The following is a 22,894-nucleotide window of genomic DNA, read 5'->3' on the forward strand; positions in this document are numbered from 1 at the left end:
AACTACTGAAAATAAAGACAAGGGAACTCAGTGTTTTGGAAAATAATTACATTATAACAAACACACAATCATAATTTCCATTTCAGTTTTGAAGCACAAACACACATGGAAACAATAAAGCATCTGAGGCACCTTTCAGCTTTCAAGTCTCAGAAGTAAGAATCACTTTCAAATAGCATGTAAGTTCATCTTCAAAGTTTAACATACAAGAAGAGAATAAAGCTAACACTATTTCAAACTCCAAACTTTAATCAGATTGCTTTATATCTGGGTAATATAGATCACAAGACTGGCAACAACCAAGTCCCAAATATGTTTTATCCTGACACACTGTTCAAATTACATTGCTAAAATAATTATAACTAAAGAAAATATTTTCTCACGTAAGCTTGAACCCAAAGTAGCAAGTTTCTGTCAGGAAGTACTGAAAAAAATTATCAAAGGATCCAAAATACAACTACTAATTAACTGGGGCCATGGGGCAGAAATTGGCAGGCACATGGAGTCAGATTCAGATTCAGCATGGTATGAATGAAATTCTCTTAAATCAGTCATAGCCCATTAGGGCAAGCAAGGCGTATCTTATAGACAAGAAAACTGTGGGGCAAGGAAACATGGTAATGACCCATCACGAAGTGACCCAGATGGTCCCAACTCAAATACCCCTTTCTATCAAAATGGCAAATGTGCCCTGATTTATTTATTTATTTATTTTTGTCTGGAAAGATGATTAGATTAAAAGATTTACCCGGGCACACTGCTAGATCAAATACTGTAGGGTCTGGGACCAGCTCCACACTACTGGTTCTCAAGGGACAAGGATGGGCCAGGCTTGGGGCCATGATCTCAAGATGTCTTCTGCACAACAGTAGAAGGTCAGGTACCATAGATCTGAAGACAGCACAGGAACTACTGACTGGAGGGCTAAAAGACCCTTACTCTTCCAAATTTCAAACTTCATGTCCTAATATGTCTGATGTACAGAAGGCCCTATGTACAGATACTTGAGATGTCAAAAAGAGTACAACAGTGTCCGCAACACAGAAAAGAAAATCACCTCCATATCCCATTAGTATATTGGTTTTGGTGCACTTAACCCTCCAACACACACACTTGAATGCGTGCAGGTGTGTGCAAACCTACAAGTGTTGAGGAGACGGAAGTAAATTCTTTTTTTTTTTTTTTTTAACTTAGAGAGGATTTAAAGGAAATTTTCTCCATCTAATTTTCTGGTCTTTATTCCCTTATTACCTTTTGACTTATAGCTATTCATAGTATCTATTTATTAATTTACACTCTATCTCAATTCCAAAAGGATATGAGGTGGTATTTTATCACATACAGTATTAAAAGACATGGTAATTGAAATCTTCGATTAATCCCCAAAATGTCATGAAGTTGAAAGAGCGCTGTACTAGAGGCCAATAGACACAGCGTCGGACTCTTGTTCTTTATCCAAACATTTATTTGGCATCAGAGCACACATTTGCTTGTTTGTAAAATGATGTCAATTGTCTAGAGAACTGTTAATTAGGAAATTTTAAGGAAATTTCCAGAACCAGAATTTTACAAAAGCTGTTGTCCGGGGTACTAAGAATTCTTGAGTGGAAGTGGGTTTCTTTACAGTAGGACTTCTAAAGGGCATTAGGATTTTCTGTTGCCTCCTCACCAGCTTTCTGTATTCCTTTCGTCCTTTGTTATGGAACCTGGACTGGATCCTGGCAGAAGAACCAAGTGCCACGCAGAGACTTTGGAGGATCGGAGGTTCATGTAACACCGGCGGGCAAGGAGGACGTTGTTCTCCAAAGGTCTGAGCCCCAAGCACAAGCAGGGAGGGGAATGTATACCCTTCTGTTTCTGTATACTTGGTACTTTCAGTGCACACGGGAAATGGGATAGGAGAGAAGACCCTGGGAGGGCTTTGAGAAAGGGACTGGAATTCCCTTGCTGGTTTGGTCAGCATCTTAGGGTACAGTTTTTCCCTATCACCCCAAAAGCTTAACTAATCCTATCTGTACAAAGAGCGAATGTGAATAAATTAGAAGAGCATCTAAAACTTAAATGCTCAGTGAATGTCATTTGCTAATTAACTACAATCACATAGTTGTTGAAATCCCAAAACATGTTCAGAGGTACCATAGGGCTCCAAAGAAGACTTGGAAAATTCCTGAACTGGGTGATTTTAAAGTCCAAGTAGACTCTGTGGATATCATTTTGTGCTGTTCTACCTAGTGTTTGTTCTACCATGTCTCTTCTTTTAAATATATTTTTAGGGTAGCAATCTCTAGGTTATATTGTAGGAAGGCATATTTCAAAAACAGACTCTTAAAGTGTTAGCCCAAACTAGTAAATCATTCTGCATCAGGACTTAGTCATTTAGCATTACATTAGAAAACCCATTGTGATGGGGGCACTTGGGTGGCTCAGTTGGTTAAGCATCTGACTTTGGCTCAGGTCATGTTTTCAGGGTCCTGGGGTCCAGCCCCTTGTCGGGCTCCCTGCTGAGAGGGGAGACTGCTTCTCCCTCTCCTTTTGCCCTCCTCCAGCTCATGCTCTTTCACTGTCTCTTTCAAATAAATAAGTAGAATCTTTAAAAAAAGAAAAAGAAAATCCATTGGGAAAATAAATGTAAGAGATAATTTAGATGAACTGATTTGAAATTCCTCCTGTAAATAAAAATATATACCCCATTAGCTTACAGGGTATATACTAAACCCTTTTAGGTCAGTAGAAGATTTCTTCAATTCACCTTTGTAACTCATTATTGTTGAGTGAAGTATTGGGAAATAAATTTATTGTATACGTAGTGTACTACCTTCAAGATGTACACAAGGTTTCATAAATACGATCGTATTTGAGCTTGAATTTAAAAGGTGCAGACAAATTCCACCAAGTAGAAAAGAGGCAAAGGGAGGATCAAAGAGAAAAAGTTCCTCTACAAGCACGGAGGCCTGGGGAATGGCAAGTGGTTCTTGGCGCCTACAGGTTAACGTAACTGTGAAATAGTGGCCAGTAATAAAGGTGGGCAGCGAGGAAGTAGGTAGGTCATGAAGAACCTGTAAATAAGAACTTCTGGCATATTCTGTACATAAGTATTTCATCTTGGAAGAAAAAGAAGAGGGGCCAATCTCTGTGTGCATACAGGAATGCTGTTGGCTTTTAACAGAATATTATTATCATCTTGTGTTGGACAATGATAGAAAAATTACACTGGATATCAAGCATATTTTTATTTCAGATACCAATACAATACAAATTTTTGGTGATGAATATGACCTAATCATAAAAATGTTTTGCTTCCTCCTATTTGTTAAATGGTAGCTTAATAAGAGAGAGAAACATATAAGCTGATAATGATTCGATTCCTCATCTTCTTGAATGGGGCTCAAGAATTTGACAATCCCTGTGTCTGCTCTACCAGCCTATGCAGACGCGTCCCAGAACTACAACCGGTTCCAGTGGCCTTGGGAGCGGAGTGGGGCGCGGAGGTGAAGAGCTGGGGCTCTGGTGGTTAGCGTTTTATGCACAGGCGTTATGATGAATCACTGGGACACAAATGCTACTCCCCCTCTAGCCACCCACCTCCTTCACCTAAGCAGGATCTCAGACAGGGTCAGAGAGCACGACTGGTCCCATCCGCTCAGCCGCCCTGAGCATTGCCTCTGCTGCCAGGCCTATCCCTCCACGCTCCGTTGAAGTCTGCTCCATCTATGACCACACCCTTCCCCAAGGCAACAAAAGGAAAGATACACAGAACAGGCGGACACCAAAGCAGGCTGGGTTGCTTCCTCTACTTTCCCTGAGAAACTTGACAAATGTTTTCTCTTCTTTGCTTTTAAAGTTCCAGAAATGAAAAGTACTCAATCTGCTGGACCCGGGAGGGGGGGATAAGGGTTGATGTTTTTTCAGTGTTCATCCCTGCCCAGATTCCTCCTGCTGATTCCAAGGAACCATCTGCATCAGGCTGCTAATGAGTTTGGACATGGCTCTCTGCACACTAGGAAGCCATTGGAAGTTGTTACGCAGGGAGTTATATAATCGGATTTGTGATTTAGCGAGGCAGCTCTGGCAGAAGCCTGGATGGGAGAAAGCAGGCCCTGTGTCGAGAGAGGTCAGCTGGAGGCCTCCGCGACGGTCTGAGTGATTCTCAAGCTCTGTCCAGATGCAAAGGTCGTGAGGCGGAAGGAAGTGAGGCTGGCGAGCAAGGGGAGGATGTGGAGGTGATGCCAGGGCTTCAGAGCCCATGGCTGGGAGGCAACACTGACCACCCAGTGAGGAAGGTTAGCTAATCTCATCACCTCACCCACAGTACTAGAGACATGGATCTGAAGCCAGGGAGGTAAGCACTTTCAAGGTTTGGATACATAGTCACAAAGTATACCCCAAAAAAGTCCATCAACTTATTCTTTTATTACCAGCAGATTGGAGGCAGCAAAGAAAAAATGGTTCCTGACACTGGAGCCAGAAAAGGTTCAAATCTTGACTTTGCCATGAAATCACTATAGAATTTTTGGATAAATTACTTTAGTACTATACGACTGTGTCCCCGCCTCTTAAATGAGGGGAGTAACGGAACCCAGCTAAGAACCCTGAGGCTTAAATGAGCTGTCATGGAATGCCTGGGTGGCTCAGTCTGTTAAGCATTTGCCTTCAGCTCAGGTCATGATCCCAGGGTTTGGAATCAATGATTCTGGGATCCTAGGATCCAGCACCACATGGGATCCCTGCTCAGCGGGGAGCCTGCTTCTCCCTCTGCCTCTGCCCTTCCACCCCCTCCCCTGATTCATGTAAGCGTGTGCGCGCCCTCTCTCTGTCTGAAATAAATGAAATCTTTAAAAAAATTCCCTAAGAAAATGAGTTGTCATGAGCAAAGGATTAAGAACACTTGCTTCACTGCTTTGAGCTCAGGGCCTGGCATGTAGTCGCCACTAAAAAAGATTTTTCTCTCTCTTTCACCAAAGAAGTAGAAAATTCACTTTTAAAGAAAAAGAACCTCAGCTTACTTTTCTCCCTGACTTCAACATTATGTTGCTCAGACAATTCAACAAAAGAAGCTGAGAAAGCTTAAGAAAAACACGCCCCCCACCCCCACCCCCGACCTGGAGAGCTCCTAAGGGAAGGCAGAAACAAATTTCCCAGCACAGGCTACTCTAAGGTTCAGCCTTTGAAGACCACACAGTGCTTGCTTATAAATAGAATATTAAAACAAGCGAGAGCAATTTTCTCCTTTCGTCTTCCCTTATTGCCTAATTTCCCTCCCATCTCATTTGCATAATGGATAAAAAGGCATCCATTATGCAAATGAATGATAGGGCGGTGAGGTTGCTGCAGCCACAGACCTCCTCTGTGGATGGGGAAGCTGCCACGGAGCCCTGGGCTGTCCGCACGCATTCCAGAACATCGCGTCACTAGCTGGGTTTCCAAAGGATAGAGGAACATCAGGAAGATTAGAGGTCATAAATTTCCACTTGGTTTATTATAAAAGCGGCACCACAGATGCTTTCCAGAAGATTAGTACCAAATACGGATATTCAGGATTGTGGTATGTAAAATAAACTTTCCAGTCAACATTTTGCTTCAGATGGGAAAAAGCCGGCTCTCTGCAGGACTTCTGTGATTTTAAGCGCACACTCTGCTTTGCAAGGGAAAGATTCCCCTGGCACAGTAGTAAAAGCCTCTGTTCTTCTACCCGGAGAATTAACCTATCTAACAGGTGCTCAGAGCAGTCTCAAAACATATGCACACCTTCAATAGGAATGAAAATTTGTTCTAAGTACCAAAATGTTAGCAGATTTTCAAAAGCTTCATGCTGTGAAACTGACCTAAATTTACCTCCGAGAGGTATCACCAAAAACTGACATTGATCTTAGAGGTGTAAATTCACTGAAACTTGAGAAGAATGTTTATTTTTCTCCCAATGCCTTCAAAACAAAAATGAGGAATTCTGAACAAAATTATCGGGTGAGTTGTTCTTGTGTAAATAAATCAGTAGGCTAGAATTAAGAGACAAACTTCAAAATGTTTTCCCGGAAGTCTGAGATACAGAGTGTGAGGAGAAAAAGAAGGTGGCTGAAACAGAAAGTGGCCTTTATTCCTAGTCTGAATTCCTTGATAAATGTTAGCTTTTGCCAAATGACACTCTTCAGAGAGTTTTGTTTTTTTTTTTTTCAGAGAGTTTTTTTTTTTAAGTGATCCCCCTAGGGTACAGATGAACCCCGTCACTTACAGACCAGCCTGTCCTATAGGATACTTCAAGACCACGCAATTCAGACCCACCTGTCATTCAAAGAGAAAAAACCAAACCAAACAAAACAAATGCATCCCCTTGTCTGAGTGTCCACAGCTACAAAGAGCTATGTAAAAATAATTTAAAGACAAACCAGATTTTTCAAGAAAGATACTAAGAGGATAAGTCATCTTATAGAAGCCACTCATAATCAGCAAAATGACGTATTTTAAGCAAGTGAAGAATATAATAGTGAAGATACACATACCTAATTTCAGAGCAGAAGGGGTCACTTCAATTTCCCCACCAATTGGTTTAAACGCAGCCAACTGGGCAGCCACTTCCGTCTCAAAGGCATCTGGGCTCTGCCGGCCTGCAGGGTTTCCGCTGGGGCTCTCAATCTTGTGGAGTGGTTCTTGTTCATCAAACACAGCAATCAGCTACAAACAAATCCAACCACACTAATTACTTTGAATGGCATGCATAGCACACAACACTGTTTCTAGCTGATTGTGATCTTTCATGGATTTTAAGGAAAACAGCTTTTGAAAACTTGTAACTTGAATGTTACTATACCACAACTCCCAATTCAATATTACGTCTGAAAGGACCATGGCAGGACTTCACTAATGGTTTGTCTGTTCTTGAAATAATCGATTTTGGCTAACTCCCCTCGCCACCTTTTCCAACATACCAGAAAGGACTTCAGTATTTTTTTTTAAGAGGGTTTCCAGAAATAAAAGTTGAATATGCAAAAGCTGAACAACAGATCTACAAGGTATAAGAGGACATTCCAAACTCAGAGAGCTAAGATATTACGAAATCCATAATCATCGCTGCCTTTTTAGACACAACCACGACAAACGAGTGTGCATATTTCAATACAATGTGTTCACTTTGTGCACACAGATATCCCCTTTTGATACATCCCTTTAAATTTGTTCTCTTCCTTCATGACGCTATGTTGACTGGTTTAAGTCCAATGAACGTCAAGTCCAATGAGACTACACATCAGCACTTTTAACCAGATTATTTCCATCTTCGTCTCAGTGTTGTTTCATAGGAGAACTGTTCCTTGTCATTAATATAAAAACATTTAATTGTCCACTTCCAAGTCATTTTTCATAAAGGGCAAGATGTCATAAAATATTCATTGCACAACCACTGCTGTATGAACAGTGAGGACAGTCCTGCTGAAACCATATTTTCGGCCAGCAGACAGCACCACCATAGAGAGACCTCGCATGCTGCTCGTCGGGTGATGGGGAGAAGTGCAAGAGTGCATGTAGGAAGCACCGAGGGGACGCTACTGTCAACCCGACAAAGAACAGTGTGTGCAAATCTGAAAACTGCTAGTAAACCTTCAGCTATTTTTCATTCATTAAATAAAACAAACCTACTTGTGATTCAAACATTTATTCAGAAAAGACACTCGAAGGCCCATTCAGAGGGGAACCTTGTTAGCAATAGTATTAATAACACAAATGCAGGCGTAATCAATCAAAACATCATAAATTCCAAGTTCAGTCTTTCAAAAGAAATGAATACAATTAGGGATATGCAAATTGACTATTCAAAAATAATTTTCATAATTGACTACTCATTTCCAGTATGGAGACTTCTTTAATTGGAAAATCCAACAATCCTCTTACCACAGGAAAGAAATGCTACTCCCAAGGCATTATTTTTAATTCTTGAAATTGAGCACATACATTTTCTATTTTTAATTGGCAGCACTGATGAACTGATTTGAGAGAAGGCTTAAATAGATTAATAATGAAAGATTATTCTAGTATAAAAATAATCAGTAGATCTGTATCTTTCTAATCATCTGGTCAGAGTGAAGAGTTTAACACTTTCAATCTTGTAAAGGAAAATAAAATCAATTTTTAAAATGTGCTGGAAGTGTTATTTTTGTCACTTTTTTTGTGACATGATTATAATTTCAGTTTTGCGTATTGGTGAATTCTAACACATCTGAGTGACATTTATTTTAATTGCCAATCGGCGAGGCAAAATGGCTTATTATACTGGTTCTATGAACACTTGTGTGTAAGTTAAGACTAGTACCTTATTTCTTCTCTTGCTACATCCTTAACTACTACTATATGCACTGTGCCTTAAATATTGGGGAAAAGAGATAAAAAATGGAATAGTATCTAAAGCATAATACAGAATCTTAAAGCTGAAAACTCATAAGTCATTACTTATATCTGTTATTTAAACCTTCCTCCTCGAGATACTTTACTGTTTTCCATACTATCATATCCAACAAGTTTATAGCATATGTAATAAAAATGGCACATCTATGTAGCAAATGAGAGAACACTACAGTTCATAGCTTCTGTTTTCCAAAAAGATAGACTAAAAAGTAATTGATATCTAAAGACTAAAAAGTAATTGAATCTAGTCTTTTTAAATTTTCCATCCAGGGTTTCAGACCACAGGGTGACTGTTTTCCAAAAAGAAAACTTGTACAAAGAGAGGCTCTATTGTCAAATATACGTGGTTTGTCCATTAGGAGGTTATGTCCTAAAGAATATGCTGGACACAGAAAACACAATACATGATTCTTCCCAAAGATGATGCTAAGAAGAACTGGAGCACCCCCGAGTCTCACAATCTGTCTCCCAGTCCCGTGGAGGACAGGAAATATCTCCACAGAGTCTACTCCTGGTGTGAGGATGAATGAATGAATGAGTCTCTACTCCTGGAAAGAAGAGGTTCAGTTCCTGACTCTGTGGTCCCCACAAGGAGTCAGTCATTGGCTCCATCAGTACTGGCTGCTGACTAACTCTCCGTGCCCTCTTAACCTCAACACCCACAACACACCACAACTCACACTCGCTTCAACATCGACAATTGATTTAAACTGTACACACTGCAGGCCCTTATCAGCTAGATTATTTGACTCATCAAAACATCTACCTTCCTGGGTAACAGAGTTCTTAGCAGACAGGGTTACAGAGATGCATCAATTAACATTAAACCACTGTTCTAGTTCCTCCACAGAAGACATGTGATTTCCAAAGTGTCCGGTGCAGGAAAACGGCCTCCCCTCCCTGAACTTAAACTCATTACAAATTACCTTTCCCACACAGATGAGATGGACATGAAAGGAGGAATTCTATTTAAAGTTTTCTGTTGTTAAGGTTTCACCTAGACTAAACTTCTAAGGCATGTGGAAGATTTTTCACTGACATCGTACGGACTGTAGTAACCTAAACGCTATGCAAAATGCAAACAGGCAATACTTCATTTGGATGCCTTCCTCTTCTGCTGCCTTATCCATCTTCTGGTGACCCTTCCGTTCTCCTTCTGCAATGCTGGTATTTTCATGTCACCCAGTGCAACACCAACATTTCCCAAAGACCCCATAATCCGAGACCTTTCACACAGCCATTATTCCTGATCAAAATTCCTGTCCACACAGATGTCCATCAGTATTTCGGCATCTTATCCCCAGAGAGACACAGGAAGGTTAGTCCACAAATACACTATTCATTCTCCCACTCAAAACAAAAAATGAACAACAAAAAGGCTTTAATAACTTTTTCAGGACTCCTACAGATACCATACCCATTTCTCAACCTTCCTTGAAAGCAAAATCTCAAACAGCTGTCCACAGAGCAACTTCCAGTCTCCCTCCTTCCCAATCCTTGCTGAGACCCTGAGACCACACTGGTCAGGTTCTCGCCCCTCTACTCCACAGAAACTGTTCTTATCAAGGTCAAAAACAATCTTTAGGTAGCTAAATCCCTCAGTTTTCTGCTTTGACTTTAGGACACAGTCAATCACTCCCTTCTTCCTTAAATTATTGTCTTCACTTGCCTTCTCAGACATCTTCAACTCTCTAGGCCCTTCATTAAATTTCCTTTTACTTATCCTTCTTGTCTGTAAAAATGCGAAATATGTCTAAATTTGGGGGGCGGCACCTTGTTTGTCTCATGGCATAGATGTAAGTATCTGCTGATAAATTCCAAACTTAAATCTTCCACCCAGAATGCTTCTTGAACTCCAGGATCATAAGATCCACTGGCTAACATGACATGTGAAAAACTGACCTTCCAAAGCTCTTTCATAATCTTTATACATCCCGATTAATGGCACTCCATTCTTCCAATTGCTCAGGATAAAAACCTCCTACTAATCCTCGATGCCTTTTTCCCTCCCTTCCTCGCTATATCTCCTGCACCTCACACACACCAATTTGCCAACGAATCTCAAAATACAGTCAGAGTCTAACTGCTTCTCACCCCTCCGTTCTCACCACTTTGGACCCCACTTCTAGTCTCTCCCACGGATTATGACAACAATTTCCTGTCTGGTCTCGTCAGTTCTACCCATGCTCCCTTTCAATCGTTCTCCACAGCAGCCTGAGTGTCCCTACCGAAACACAAGGCAGGTCACAAGGCAGGTCATGTCTCTCTCCTCTGGTCATTCGTTTTCTCATGTCACAGTGAAGCTCAAGTCCTGGCAATGGACTTGGGTCTGTGGACTCCCTGTGAAATTTCTGACCTCGTGTTCTGAGTACACTCTCCCCTGTTCTCGGGAGTCTATTCAGCTACGACTTCTTCTTTGCCCTCGACTCAGGATCTTTGCATTTGCCGCCCCTTCTGCTGAAGCAGACTCCCCCAGACACCCGCGTGGCTTGCTTCTCTGTCCTTCCCATCTTTACCCCAACGCCACGCTATCTGCATTGCAACACCACTACCACTTCCCACCTTCTCTTCCTTTTTCTTTGTAGCATTTATCACCCTCTCGATGGTTCATCTCTTCTTGTTTGTCTTAGTTATTGCCTGTCTTCTCACTGTACTAGAATATAAGCTCCAAGAAAACAGTGATTTTTGTCTTTTTTATTGTATCCCTGTCGCCGAGAATGGTGAGTATACACAGCAGGCACTGAACATATATTTGTTGGAATAAAATGAGTAAAGTGAGGCCAGAACAGATAGTAACCCCTAAGATAGCAACAGGATAAAAGATACCTGGATTTTTTCATGTGTTTTTAGAATCAACATTCAAATTATTTTTTGTTAGAAATGAATGAGTTCATGAATGAACACATGTACAACGAATACGTGTTTTTTGAGTGTCATTATCATTATGGCTGTTGTTTCGGTTTGGTTATTATGGGGGAGAAATTCCTCATTTTTCTATTCAACACTGGGAGAAATTGCTTCTGCCACATCAAGCTCCAAAAATAGAGGTTATGTGTGTTCTTTTTTCTTTTTCAGGCTCAACTTTGAAAGGGAGAATCTGTTTCTTTGTTGTCTGCAGGAGCGGGAGTGTTGAGCTAGGGGTGAGTGGCAGATGGAGAGGGAGGTAAGGTTAGCAGCCTGGCACCAGGCACTTCCCTGCTCACTTTTCTCCAAGATGCCACTTGGATGTACCTGGTGTCAAGCTTCCAGATGTGTGCCCCAACATAGCTTGAGAACAAATGTAAAAAAGAGACCTCCAGGGTAGTGGGGACCTAGCCTGAGTGGGCATACCATAAGCTCACAGCCAAAGGGCTCAGATTTCAAAATTCAAGTCTTACTTTATGTATTCTACCAGCTTTCTGTTCTTGTTTCGAAACAGATTTTAATCTTAATTAATAGATTAATCTTAATTAAAATAGATTTAATCTTAATTAATAGATTAATTTGTATTAATCTTTAATAAAGTTTTTCTCTTTAATTGCCAGTAAAATTAAGGCACCCAGGAGAGGTACAGTGTTTGTCCCTGTGTTTCATACCTCTGTGAGGTCGAGGTTAGAGTGGAATTCTCAGGAACACACCTATCCTCTAAACAGGACTTAGGAAAACACAGAAGGAGAAACACATTATTGTAGCAGGTCCAAATTATATTCACTAGCTAGATCTCAGTTGTCCATGTGGACGGTGTTTGCAATTCAAAGATGAGGCACTGGTTTTGGTAACTTCAAATGTCCCCTGCCCACGGCTGAAGGTAATGTCACCCATAAACCTCACGTTAGAGAATACTTCCCTCTTTTTCTCATACTCACCTTGTAAAGGTTAAAATAATGAAAAAGTCAACAATGAAAAACTCGAAGATGAAAGGAGACAGAAGAACTTTGGATAATTTACAGCATCCATGAAACCGGAATAATAGACTTGATCAAAAGGGCCATGTGTTCTCTGCCATTTCACACCATCAGTATCTCTTCAAGGACTTAGACCTGTTTTTAGACCTAAACAGTGAGACTATTACGATCAATGTCACTAGTAAAGGTGTGTGTGCATGCGTGCATGTGTGTGTGTGTTGGGGTAGCTGCGTGCATGTGTGTGCGTGTGCACATGCATGTGTTTATAGGCTGAGGTAGTTGCATGCTTGTGTGCATGTGCACGTGCATGTTGAGGTAGTTACGTGCATGGGTGTGTACACACACGTGTGTTTGTGTGTTGGGGTAGTTGCATGCATGTGTGTGCGTGTACACACGTGTGTGTGTGTTCGGGGGGGTGAGTCGAGTGGAGGTGGAATGCTAATTTCCTCGATAATATCCCTAACATGCCTAAATGCTTAGCACAGAGCCTGGTACACAACGGAAGGTTAAATGTTAATTCCTTTTCCTACCAGAGCTACCATTCTCTGGCTTCCAGACTAAATCCCACTTGACTTGTTTATCCATATTCTGCTTTTACTTTGTTGCTTCTCTTTAATCTCTTCATCACAGGATTGACAGAGGAACAGAGAAAGCACCAAGATCAAACACATCAAATAGGTAATTTTTGTTTTTCTTTTCTTTTTTTTTTTTTTCCCCTTGCTCTTCATCACACAAGAACACACAGCCCTTAGACGCGAACTGCTCTCCCGGCTAACAATACATGAGCTGTGCTATTTCCACCATAACTGGAAGCAATATACCAACGTCTTCAGTTTCTACAGTGACAAGTAAATATTTTAATAATAAATGCCACCAGGTACATTTATTGCAGAATCCTTCAATATTCATGATGTGGTTTTCTCTGTTATCAACTTACAGCATTCTGTCACTTTTATAGCCTGAGTTTTTATCATCTGATGCTATTATCTTTAGCCTACATAGAGAATAAAAAAAGAAGAATCCCAATGCTCATAGAATATAATTTATGAAAGTATATTTTTTGTAGTAGTAATTACAGTAAGAAATATGTGGCTCTATTTTAATTACACGTCAAGTAAACTAATGTACTACTAAGAAAAGCTTATTTGCCATGTTGAGTTCTTTGGGTTAAACTGTTGAATTTAACAACATATTGCTATTTTTACTGTTTCATCCATATTCCATATTACTGACTATCGAACAAAATTAAAAGACAAAGGGAAAAAAACGAGGATCCTACAAAATAAAATTGGAATCATTTGTCTCAAATCTTAATAAACACAATTAAATCTAAGTAAGACTGTGAAATTACAACAATTTCACAAGTAGAGGAAAACACATTATCACCTTTGGGAAGAGAGTGAAACACTGCAGAATTTCATTTAAATGTATGCATCTGCTTGTAACTAAATAACAACTGGCTATGTGAGTTAATTTTATGCCACTTTAAACAAAGGTTTGAAAATAGGTGATCTTCCTTCATGGGATTTTGACAGCTAGCTAAAAGCATTTAATCCAGAATTTCAAAAATTAGTATGCTCACATTAGCATCTTCATCAGATTCGAGCATCAAATCTAGCGTCCTTGGAGCAAGTATGTAACAGCTCTGATTCTCACAAAATTCAATCGACATTCAGTAAATGAGATAAACCAATTTTCATCACCTCTTCAAACTGAAAATCCATAATAGGGACCTTCACAAACTTTATAGCTTTAAGCTTCATTCTAAAGAAAATAACATAATTTATTCAACTGTACTAAGAAACATATTTATTCTCATTGCTTTTTAAAGAGACAGCTGCCTACATCGCCTGTGATGACAACAAAATATGCCTATTAAAAATCCCCCAATACTTTGGCCAAAACTATATTTACCTTCTTTAATTACACAGCAACTCACTAAGAGGCCACGTATGCATTAAACACATTAGACTCAATCCTGTTTTCTCTGGGACTGACTTAAGTTCAAGAGAATCCTGGGTTTGTTTTTGTTGCATTCTTGACTTTCCTTAGTAGTCACAGCTCAGCGCTTATGAAACAACCTTCACAACTGACACCTAATATACACGAGGAAAGCCTGAAGACATTTTCCTCTGTGCCCTTCACCATCCATAGCCGTGTTTGGGCAAAAGGCTCCCTGGAGGTCAGGGGGCAGCCACCAAGCCCTACTCCTAAAGGCCCTTGGGGGAAGCAGTGGGATAAGCACACAGCTAAAGAAGCTGGAAGAAGTTTTAAGCATTCTGAGATAATAAGGATGTCAGAGATTATAAGAACTCAATATATCTGGCTTTGTTAGTAAGACTATTTCCTCTATCTCTGAATTACACAGATTAAAAATGGCGGACATACAAGAAAGTGAAAGATCTTAAGGTTAAAGGAGCTGAGGAATTCTCAGAAATGATGCCAAGCCGCTGGGCAGCTTTGCTTGCGTTAACCCGGTGTATCACTGGACGTTCCTCAGTTTTATCCATTTGCAAGGGCTTCAAAGGTCTTGGGAGAATGTACCTTATCAGAAATGAAGGTATTTTTTAAAATGCATGGACACACGTACACATAAAAGGGCTTTTTCTTCAAATTATTCTTAAATAAATCACATGTATCTAGCCTGCATTTTTGGAAGAGTAGTCTTTTTTCAGGGAGTGTATCCGACACTAGAAAACATAAAATAGCACAGGGAAAAATAGTTTTTAAATTACAAAGCTTACATACATTGACCGTGTCGTAAGATACATCTAAGTAAGTACTATTTCACTGGCTCAGTGTTATTCTCCTTACTTTCCTCTAGGTTCTATTCTCTGTCCAAACCAAAGCTGTAATCATCTCAGAAGCGCTCCTTTGGTAACTTCTTGGCCAAAGCCCAGCCCTGCCACATCCATCCATGAAGGCAGTAACTTCCTGGAATCTAAGGTTGATTCCTCCTGGCAGGGACTATTCCATCACAACAAAATGCCTCAGTGCCTCTGGCCAGGTCCTCACATCTCCACCACAAAGGCCTCAGTTTGTTTCTGGCTTCCCGTCCGGCCCCCAGATTGTGTACCCTCAACACCACTGCTGAAGTGAGCTTTCCATCATACAATCTGGCATGGTCTTGTTCCAACTTCAAATTCTTTATAATATATTATCATGGCTTCCACCTTCCCCATATGAGGTCTTCCACCAGGCTCCCTGGTGTTCCCATGAAATTGTCTATGTCTCTATCATTAACCATCACACAGCACAAAGATCTTGATTTACTTGCCTCCATAACTAAGCTACCTTGAAAAAACAAAACAAAACAAAAAACCTGTAAGTTATTTGAAACCATGAGTCACATAACTAAAAAATGCTTTTAACAAATAATTACACAGCCCTCATTATGGGCTAGGCACTGTTGTAAGTACATACTTAGTCCATTTCATACTCCTAAGAAACCTTATGAGAAAAGCTGTATTAGCTCCACATCACAGAGGACAGAATTCAAGTATAACCTGACTTTATTATTTTTTAAAGATCTTATCTTAAGTAATCTGTACACCCATGGGAGGTTCAAACTCATGACCCTGAGATCAAGAGTGGCAGGCTTTACTGACTGAGCCAGCCAAATGTCTCTTCAAGTACAATCTGACTTTATATTCCAAGATCCTAGTAGGTACTTGGCACAGGAAAGGGGTGAAGTAAATGAGTGATTTATGTTCTCTGCTGTACCCCAGCAGAAAAGCAAAGCCTCTGTTATGTGGATGTCTACACTTTTAAGGTGGACACCATCTCCCCAAGTCCCGATTTTTCCACCCAATTAGGAATAAAGGTAACCTCCCTTACTATGTACACCTCTACAGAGGACAGAATAGATCCTGCCCATCCTTGAGGCTCAAAGTAAAGTTACATTTTACTGTTTTTCCATCAAAAATCCACCTTGTATATTATGATCCCAACCCCGTTTGCTGGTGGACTACAGTTAAATACTTGGTTTTCTTCCAGAGGAAACCTTCTGAAATTATAAAACTAATTTTTGTATTAACATACTTAGTTTTGAAACAAACACGCCTGTACAATGCGCTCCACTATATCTGACGCTTCGAAGAACCCCGCTCATTTGTACTAATGACTGCAATCCAGGGTGTGTTGCTTAATTTTGTGGATTAATGAGTAAGCAATCAAACGTGATTTTAAGTCATGAATATAACAAACATACTATTCATTTATTTTGACAAGTATTTGAATTTACGAGACTTGGCTACAAATAGAACAGTCTATTTGGTAAAGAAAAAAAAAAAAAAGAAAGAAACCTTTCTGCTTTTAAGACAACTCAACAACTCAACAGCTCTCAGATAATAAACCTCTGCAGGGAATGATGACAAAGCCACCACCTTCTCAAGACAGATAAAGAATTGATAGGTCAATAGAAACAGCAATGAGATCTTACTAGATCATGAGAGTTTCAAAGAGAGAATGTCTTTTGCATGCACTTGAACATATGCCCTTCCTTCGGGGACTGCAAACCACAGAGAGCCTTCTAGCGAAAATAGGGCGGTGCTGGCCTGAGGCAGGTGTCCCTTTGACTGTAACCCTGGTGACCTAAAACACAAGTTCCGACAGCTTCACATGTCCCTGAGGTGGCCTCACGCTCTGGGCCTGAGATCCCACAAGGCCAAGCAAAGTGATGAGTGGGACAACAAATACGAGGAAGTTTTCAACTCCCTGCAAATTAGCAGGTGATTAATTGGTACTACATTTCATCAGACTGGTGAGGGAACCGACTCCTTGGCAAATTGGCCTGAGCACCGGCTGATTGACCTCACGACAGGTCCAATGATGTTCCACTTTCTCCCGCATTTTGTGACAGCTGATCCACTGGTGGAGACCACGCAAAGGTCAGTGTGCAGCCTGATTGAGAGCTGAGGAGGCCATGCTCTTAAATATTCCATTTAGATTCAGATCTTCCTTGTCATGGTGACAAGGCTTTGAAGCCGATATTTTAAAAAATTAACACTACAGTTGCAGGTGGGTTTAGTTGCTGAACTCCTTTCCTCTGAGTGGTAGAGTTAACCTTTTCCTTTAGCTTCTAATTGCTCTGTATCTCCTTAACTAGTGATAATGTGGCTAACCCTGCTGGGATGTTGACTTTGGAGCATCTAAATGTCAAGATTTATAATTATGATTGTGGGTGTATTAAACTCACATCGAATGATGCCTCGCTAATTGGGGCCTGAAGACAAGAAGCCTGGGGTCCTTGGTCCTTGCTCCCTGCTCAGTCACAGGAAGTGTGTTACCTCCTCTGGAAGTACTTGCATTTTAGGTCTTATCTCTAAATGTAGAAAGATGGTCTTTGAGAGTCCTCTGCAAATTTGGCTACTTCACACAAAAGGCCTTCTTCCTAAAGCATCTAAACTATCTTTTGTAGGGCACCTGGGTGGCTCAGTGGGTTAAGCCACTACCTTCGGCTCAGGTCATGATCTCAGGGTCCTGGGATGGAGTCCCACATCAGGCTCTCTGAGAGCCTGCTTCCCTTCCTTTCTCTCTGCCTGCCTCTCTGCCTACTTGTGATCTCTGTCAAATAAATAAATAAAATCTTTAAAAAAAAATAAACTATCTTTTGTAGGCATAAAAATTATGATTTATTTCTAAATCAAGAAATGAAATACATTGAATATACTTAGAGCATAAATAAATAAATAAATAAATAAATAAATACACACAAGTTTTTAAATTAGGATTGGACCCAAAAATCCAGGTTGCTAACACCATTGGCAAGCTTGGGTTTCAAAAGCCAGTCTTTGCACTAAAACTCTCAAACCCAGCGGCCACTTTTGTACCTTGCTACTTTAGGCTTTCATGCTTTTCAGGTAAAAAAATGTGGAGGCAGGAATATATAGGGATCGTCATCTCCCCCAGTTCTCTCTGGCACATTGTATATGTGGTGTGTGGGGGCGTGTGTGTGACAGGGAAAGAAAACTTCCAACTTCAAAAGGTTGCCATTAGAGAGACTTCTGAAAACATGCAGTAGAAAAGAAAATTCCCGTTACAATGTTGGGTGTTTTGGGTCCAATCTTCTCTTCTATGGATCTACACACGTATCTCAACGTTACTGGAACCATACTGCATAACGCATGAGTTTCTGATATTTTCACTTAAGATTTTCTTGTGTGCAATTTTCTCTAATTTTAATTGGCAGAAATGAAGAAAACTCATGACGGAATAATAGTTCATGACATAATTAGTCGTATCATAAATGATGTCGCCATTCTGCCATTTGTGACACATGAAAACGAAGGTTATGTGTGTAAAGTAGTATCATTCTTTCAATCATTGCTAATTTTGCAGACCATATTATATTCCCTTTTTAAAAGTAAATTATTTGATTGCTAGTGATATTGATAATAATTCCATAAACAATTTTTATTTCTTCAATGCATGGTCTGTTCATACCCTTTACCTTTCTCTTCCATTTTGCTTTTGGTGTTTCTTACCAGCATGTATAAGCTCTTTTAATTTTGAGTATGTTGTCTTTTTTATCTTTGCAAAATGCTTGACAGTTTACCCCTCATTTTTGTTTATGATGTAAAATTTTTCATTACATGGTATTCCATTCATTTAAGACCCTCTATTAAATCTTCAAAGGTCCCTTATAAATAGGTACTCACCTGGAACCAGTAATACTTTATGATGGGCAAGCAGTAAAACAATGTTGGTTTCATTTAATTTACTACTTAGATAGACCCATAAGACAGAGCAGGTGGGAAATATTTTGACTGATAGGCATTTGGTTTTTAAATCACACATTCATATTCTAAACAAATACAGATTAATACACCTATTTAAATAAAGCAATCACAAATAAAATTTTAATATTTCACTGATTTCATAATCTAAATATCTAACTCATTATTTTCTGCAAATTTTTATGCTGAAATTCCAAAGTCAATTCCTTATTAAAATGGAAAAAAATATGTTCCTACAACTTGTTTCAAAGTGCTCAAAGACTTTAAGATTCCCTCATTTTTTTTTTTGTCCCCCAGATAAGACCAACTTTTAGTGTTATTTTTTAATGTTTCTTCTATGTCCCCTACTATCCTATCATCAATCATGTCTGTTCTTTCCTGTAAACTCTCCTGGCTCCTTGTATTGCCAAGAATTAAAAACTCAAGAAAGGGCCTAACTACTGGGAATGATGGGTAAAAACTCTATGTGTGCCCGTAACTCTCAACTAAGTCTTTTCATTTATTTAACAGCATGGTTCTCGGCCAACCTACTGTCACAATGACTGCTAGGTTTCTACCCACATTCCTCTATCTCACCAAAATGATTCTGCTTATGTTCTATCCTCCTACATGCTCTGCTAGTTAATCACACTTTCATGTAAATCTCAGAGTTACGGACATTGATTTCATCCACAACATGTAAATAACATATCTTCCAGAGAGCTAATCTAGGAAATAAAAATGGCCTGTTTATAAGTACATAAAATCAACTCAAAGAAATACACCCAGGGCAATATTTAAGTCACTATAAAACAAGCAAAAGAAGTGGTATGTCAATAAGCCAGTAACGAAAGTCAGGAAAATGGCATCAGAGATGAACATGCTAGCAGCGCCATTTTAAGTTTTATCCAGTTGAAGAGACCTACTGCATTAAGAAACAAATCTGAAGCCCCATCAACAGGGTTATATGCTTACTGTGAAAAGGGGGACCTATGGGGATTATAGTGTAGTATCATTAAACTCATTAATCTACGACTAGGTACACAACTTCTGAGGCCCATTGCAAAAACTGTAGAGCCCTTATTCAAAAATTAAGAATTGCAAGATGGTGACAGCAGAGTATTGAACCAAACACGGAGCCCTGATGAACATGGGACCCTGGAGCAACTGTACAAGTCATGTGCCCATGAGGCTGGCCCTGCCAGAATCAGGACTTCCTGAACTTATTCTGGTCTCATGTTCCCAAGTAATGGGATGGAGACTTGACTTCCCACATCAATTTCTCAACAGGGAAAAGATACGTTGGCTACCAGATATTCAATATCTAGTCCCCTTGGCAGATGTTCTACATCTGCTTATAGTTCTGGTGACCTTTATAAGCTGGAATCAGAACCCTTGAGGCAAATCAATCCACAGAAGTGAGAAGGCACAGTCTGTGGAACTACAGTGCTTGAACCCCAAACCTAGTTTCACGTACTGGTAAGATCTCTTTTATCTCTTTTGTGAATTCCCTAATCTTTGAGGACCTCTCCCATTTGAACATTAACCTTATATATGTTCACTGAAACCAGTACTGGCTTAGAAGATAGCTTAAATAAAAGAAAAGTGGGTTTTTTTTCCCTAATGAAATGCAAAAGAATGCTGCAATGATGTAATACCACAAATATTGCTATGATGGTAATCATATTACAACATATAAACGTGTCAAAGTAACACATTGTATACCTTAAATTTATACAGTTTTACATGTCAAATTTATTTAATAGAAATAAGTAATGCAAAATAATTGCAGAACAGGTTATTTTCCCTTGATTCTTAGTTGTCTCTGTTTCCATCCAAGGCCTCACAAGGCCTTCCACAAGTGGCCTGAGACCCAAACCAGCCTCAGGTCTCTCCATTCATTCACTTACCTGTGCTCTTCACTGCCCCCCCGCCTCAACCAATACCACACTGACCTTCCCCATCCACAGTCAGTCTTCGCTATCCTAGAATCCTAGGTAGTAGTGAACCTAGCACCAGGTTCTCTGGCACCAGACAGAGTTCAAATTGGCCTCAAACCATTTCTGTAAACATAGGGAAGTTACTTAGGGTCTCTAAGACTTAATCGTTTTCTTCATCTATATAATAAATAGAAGAAGAACAGCGAAAATTTACTGAGCACTTGCCATGTTTAAGCACATAATATCAGACTGCATTATCTCATTTCTTTCTCATACCACTCCTAGAGGTAGTAGCCATTAATATCTCCAAAACTGGAGGCACTGAGAGGTTAGATGGTTTACGTGGCCTATAATTGGATGATTAAATGATAAAACCAGAATTAGAAGCCAAATTTCAATAACTCCTCATTATTCTGAGCCTTCCTCTTTAGTTGTATTATATTAGATAAAACTTAAGAGTGTCTAACCACAAAAAAGGTGCTCCTTTAATGCTAACCCATTGCTATTATAATTATCATCATCATTATTATTATCGATTAAAAGTCTTATTCATCCTTTAAGACCCAACTCAATTTGTATCCTGAATAATAACTAGTATCAAGAGATTATGTTTAATGTAAGAATATACCCTAGTATTCTTTATTTAGAAATGCAAATAGTCAGTTTAAAGAGACCAAGTAACTCCTAACCCAGGAGATTACTGGACTGAATATTTGACTCAGAAGACAGATATGATTTGCAATACTTGAATAGACTAACATCCAAAAAAATGTAGACATTTTCAACAATACATATATATATACACACAAACACACACATATTTACACTCGTTAAATAAAAAGATATATAATGTTATTAGAAGGTATTTAACCATGTCAGGTGATAAGCACGAAAAGAAAAATTAAAAGAAAAACTGGCTGATGGGGAGGGGGAAGACACTAATTAGAGCATAACATCTATCTGACATTTTGTACCTAGTTTCTACTCATGAGGGTTTTTTTTTTTTTTAATGAGGTATTGATATTAGGAATAGGAGAAGTAATTCCCATTTCTATAGAAATGTAACATAGGCTGTTAATAAAACATAACTCTAAATATAAACCATTATCAAAAATTGCATTTCATAATAGCATCTTTGGATTAAATGGGAGTGAAGGTGATTGCCTTTCACACAGGTTTCATGACTGGAAATACCGAGCAGCGTTTTTTCAGAAACTACTCTAGAAATCCTGTACAGTTAATCAACTTTAGCTTAGAAAGTCTCCATTCTTATAATTTATTTTGTTTTTATAGAAGAAAAAAAAAAAAAAACTTGGAAAGGCTCCTGTGAGATGTGGAAAAATACCAAGATCTGTCAAGGATAAACATGTTCTCTTCCCAAAGCCCTCCAAGTCCATGAAAATGGTTTCCAATAATGAATCACCAAAAGAAAAATGCTTGTTTTTATTGGACTAAAATTAATAATTTCTATGAAACAAGAGGACAAATGGAAGAGTGGATGCAGGAACCCGATGGAGAATGCCTGACATGCACTTAAAAAACCCCAGCAGGAGCACCTGGGTGGCTCAGTGGGTTAAAGCCTCTCTGCCTCAGGCTCAGGTCATGATCCCAGGGTCCTGGGATTGAGTCCCAAATCAGGCTCTCTGCTCAGCAGGGAGCCTGCTTCCCTTCCTCTCTTTGCCTGCCTCTCTGCTATTTGTGATCTCTGTCAAATAAATAAATAAAAATTTTAAAAAAGGAAAGAAAGAAAGAAAACCCCATCAGGTAAACACTGCAGTACTGGTGATTTAAAAAAATTATATATATATATATATATATATATATATATATATATATATATTTATTTTTTTTTTTTTTAATGTTCATGTTCACTCTCCCTGCTAGGGAATAATTGTTTTAAATGTGTTCATAACTGGGAGCTTTTTGGCAAAGGTGAACCCATTTATCTAGTCAGATCCAAACGGAA

General features: G+C 39.4%; 1 protein-coding gene across 3 annotated transcripts in view; it reads right to left on the reverse strand.

The window, feature by feature from the left end:
- PARD3B (par-3 family cell polarity regulator beta) overlaps positions 1-22,894 on the reverse strand; it is a 1,047,303-nt gene that overhangs the window by 615,967 nt on the left and 408,442 nt on the right. For all 3 annotated transcript variants that reach the window (XM_059168302.1, XM_059168301.1, XM_059168303.1), the window contains exon 3: positions 6,495-6,666. In XM_059168302.1, coding sequence (XP_059024285.1) covers positions 6,495-6,666 — 172 coding nt within the window. The remainder of the gene's footprint in view (positions 1-6,494; positions 6,667-22,894) is intronic.

Source organism: Mustela lutreola, chromosome 3, assembly GCF_030435805.1.
Source record: "Mustela lutreola isolate mMusLut2 chromosome 3, mMusLut2.pri, whole genome shotgun sequence".
Lineage (NCBI taxonomy): Eukaryota > Metazoa > Chordata > Mammalia > Carnivora > Mustelidae > Mustela > Mustela lutreola.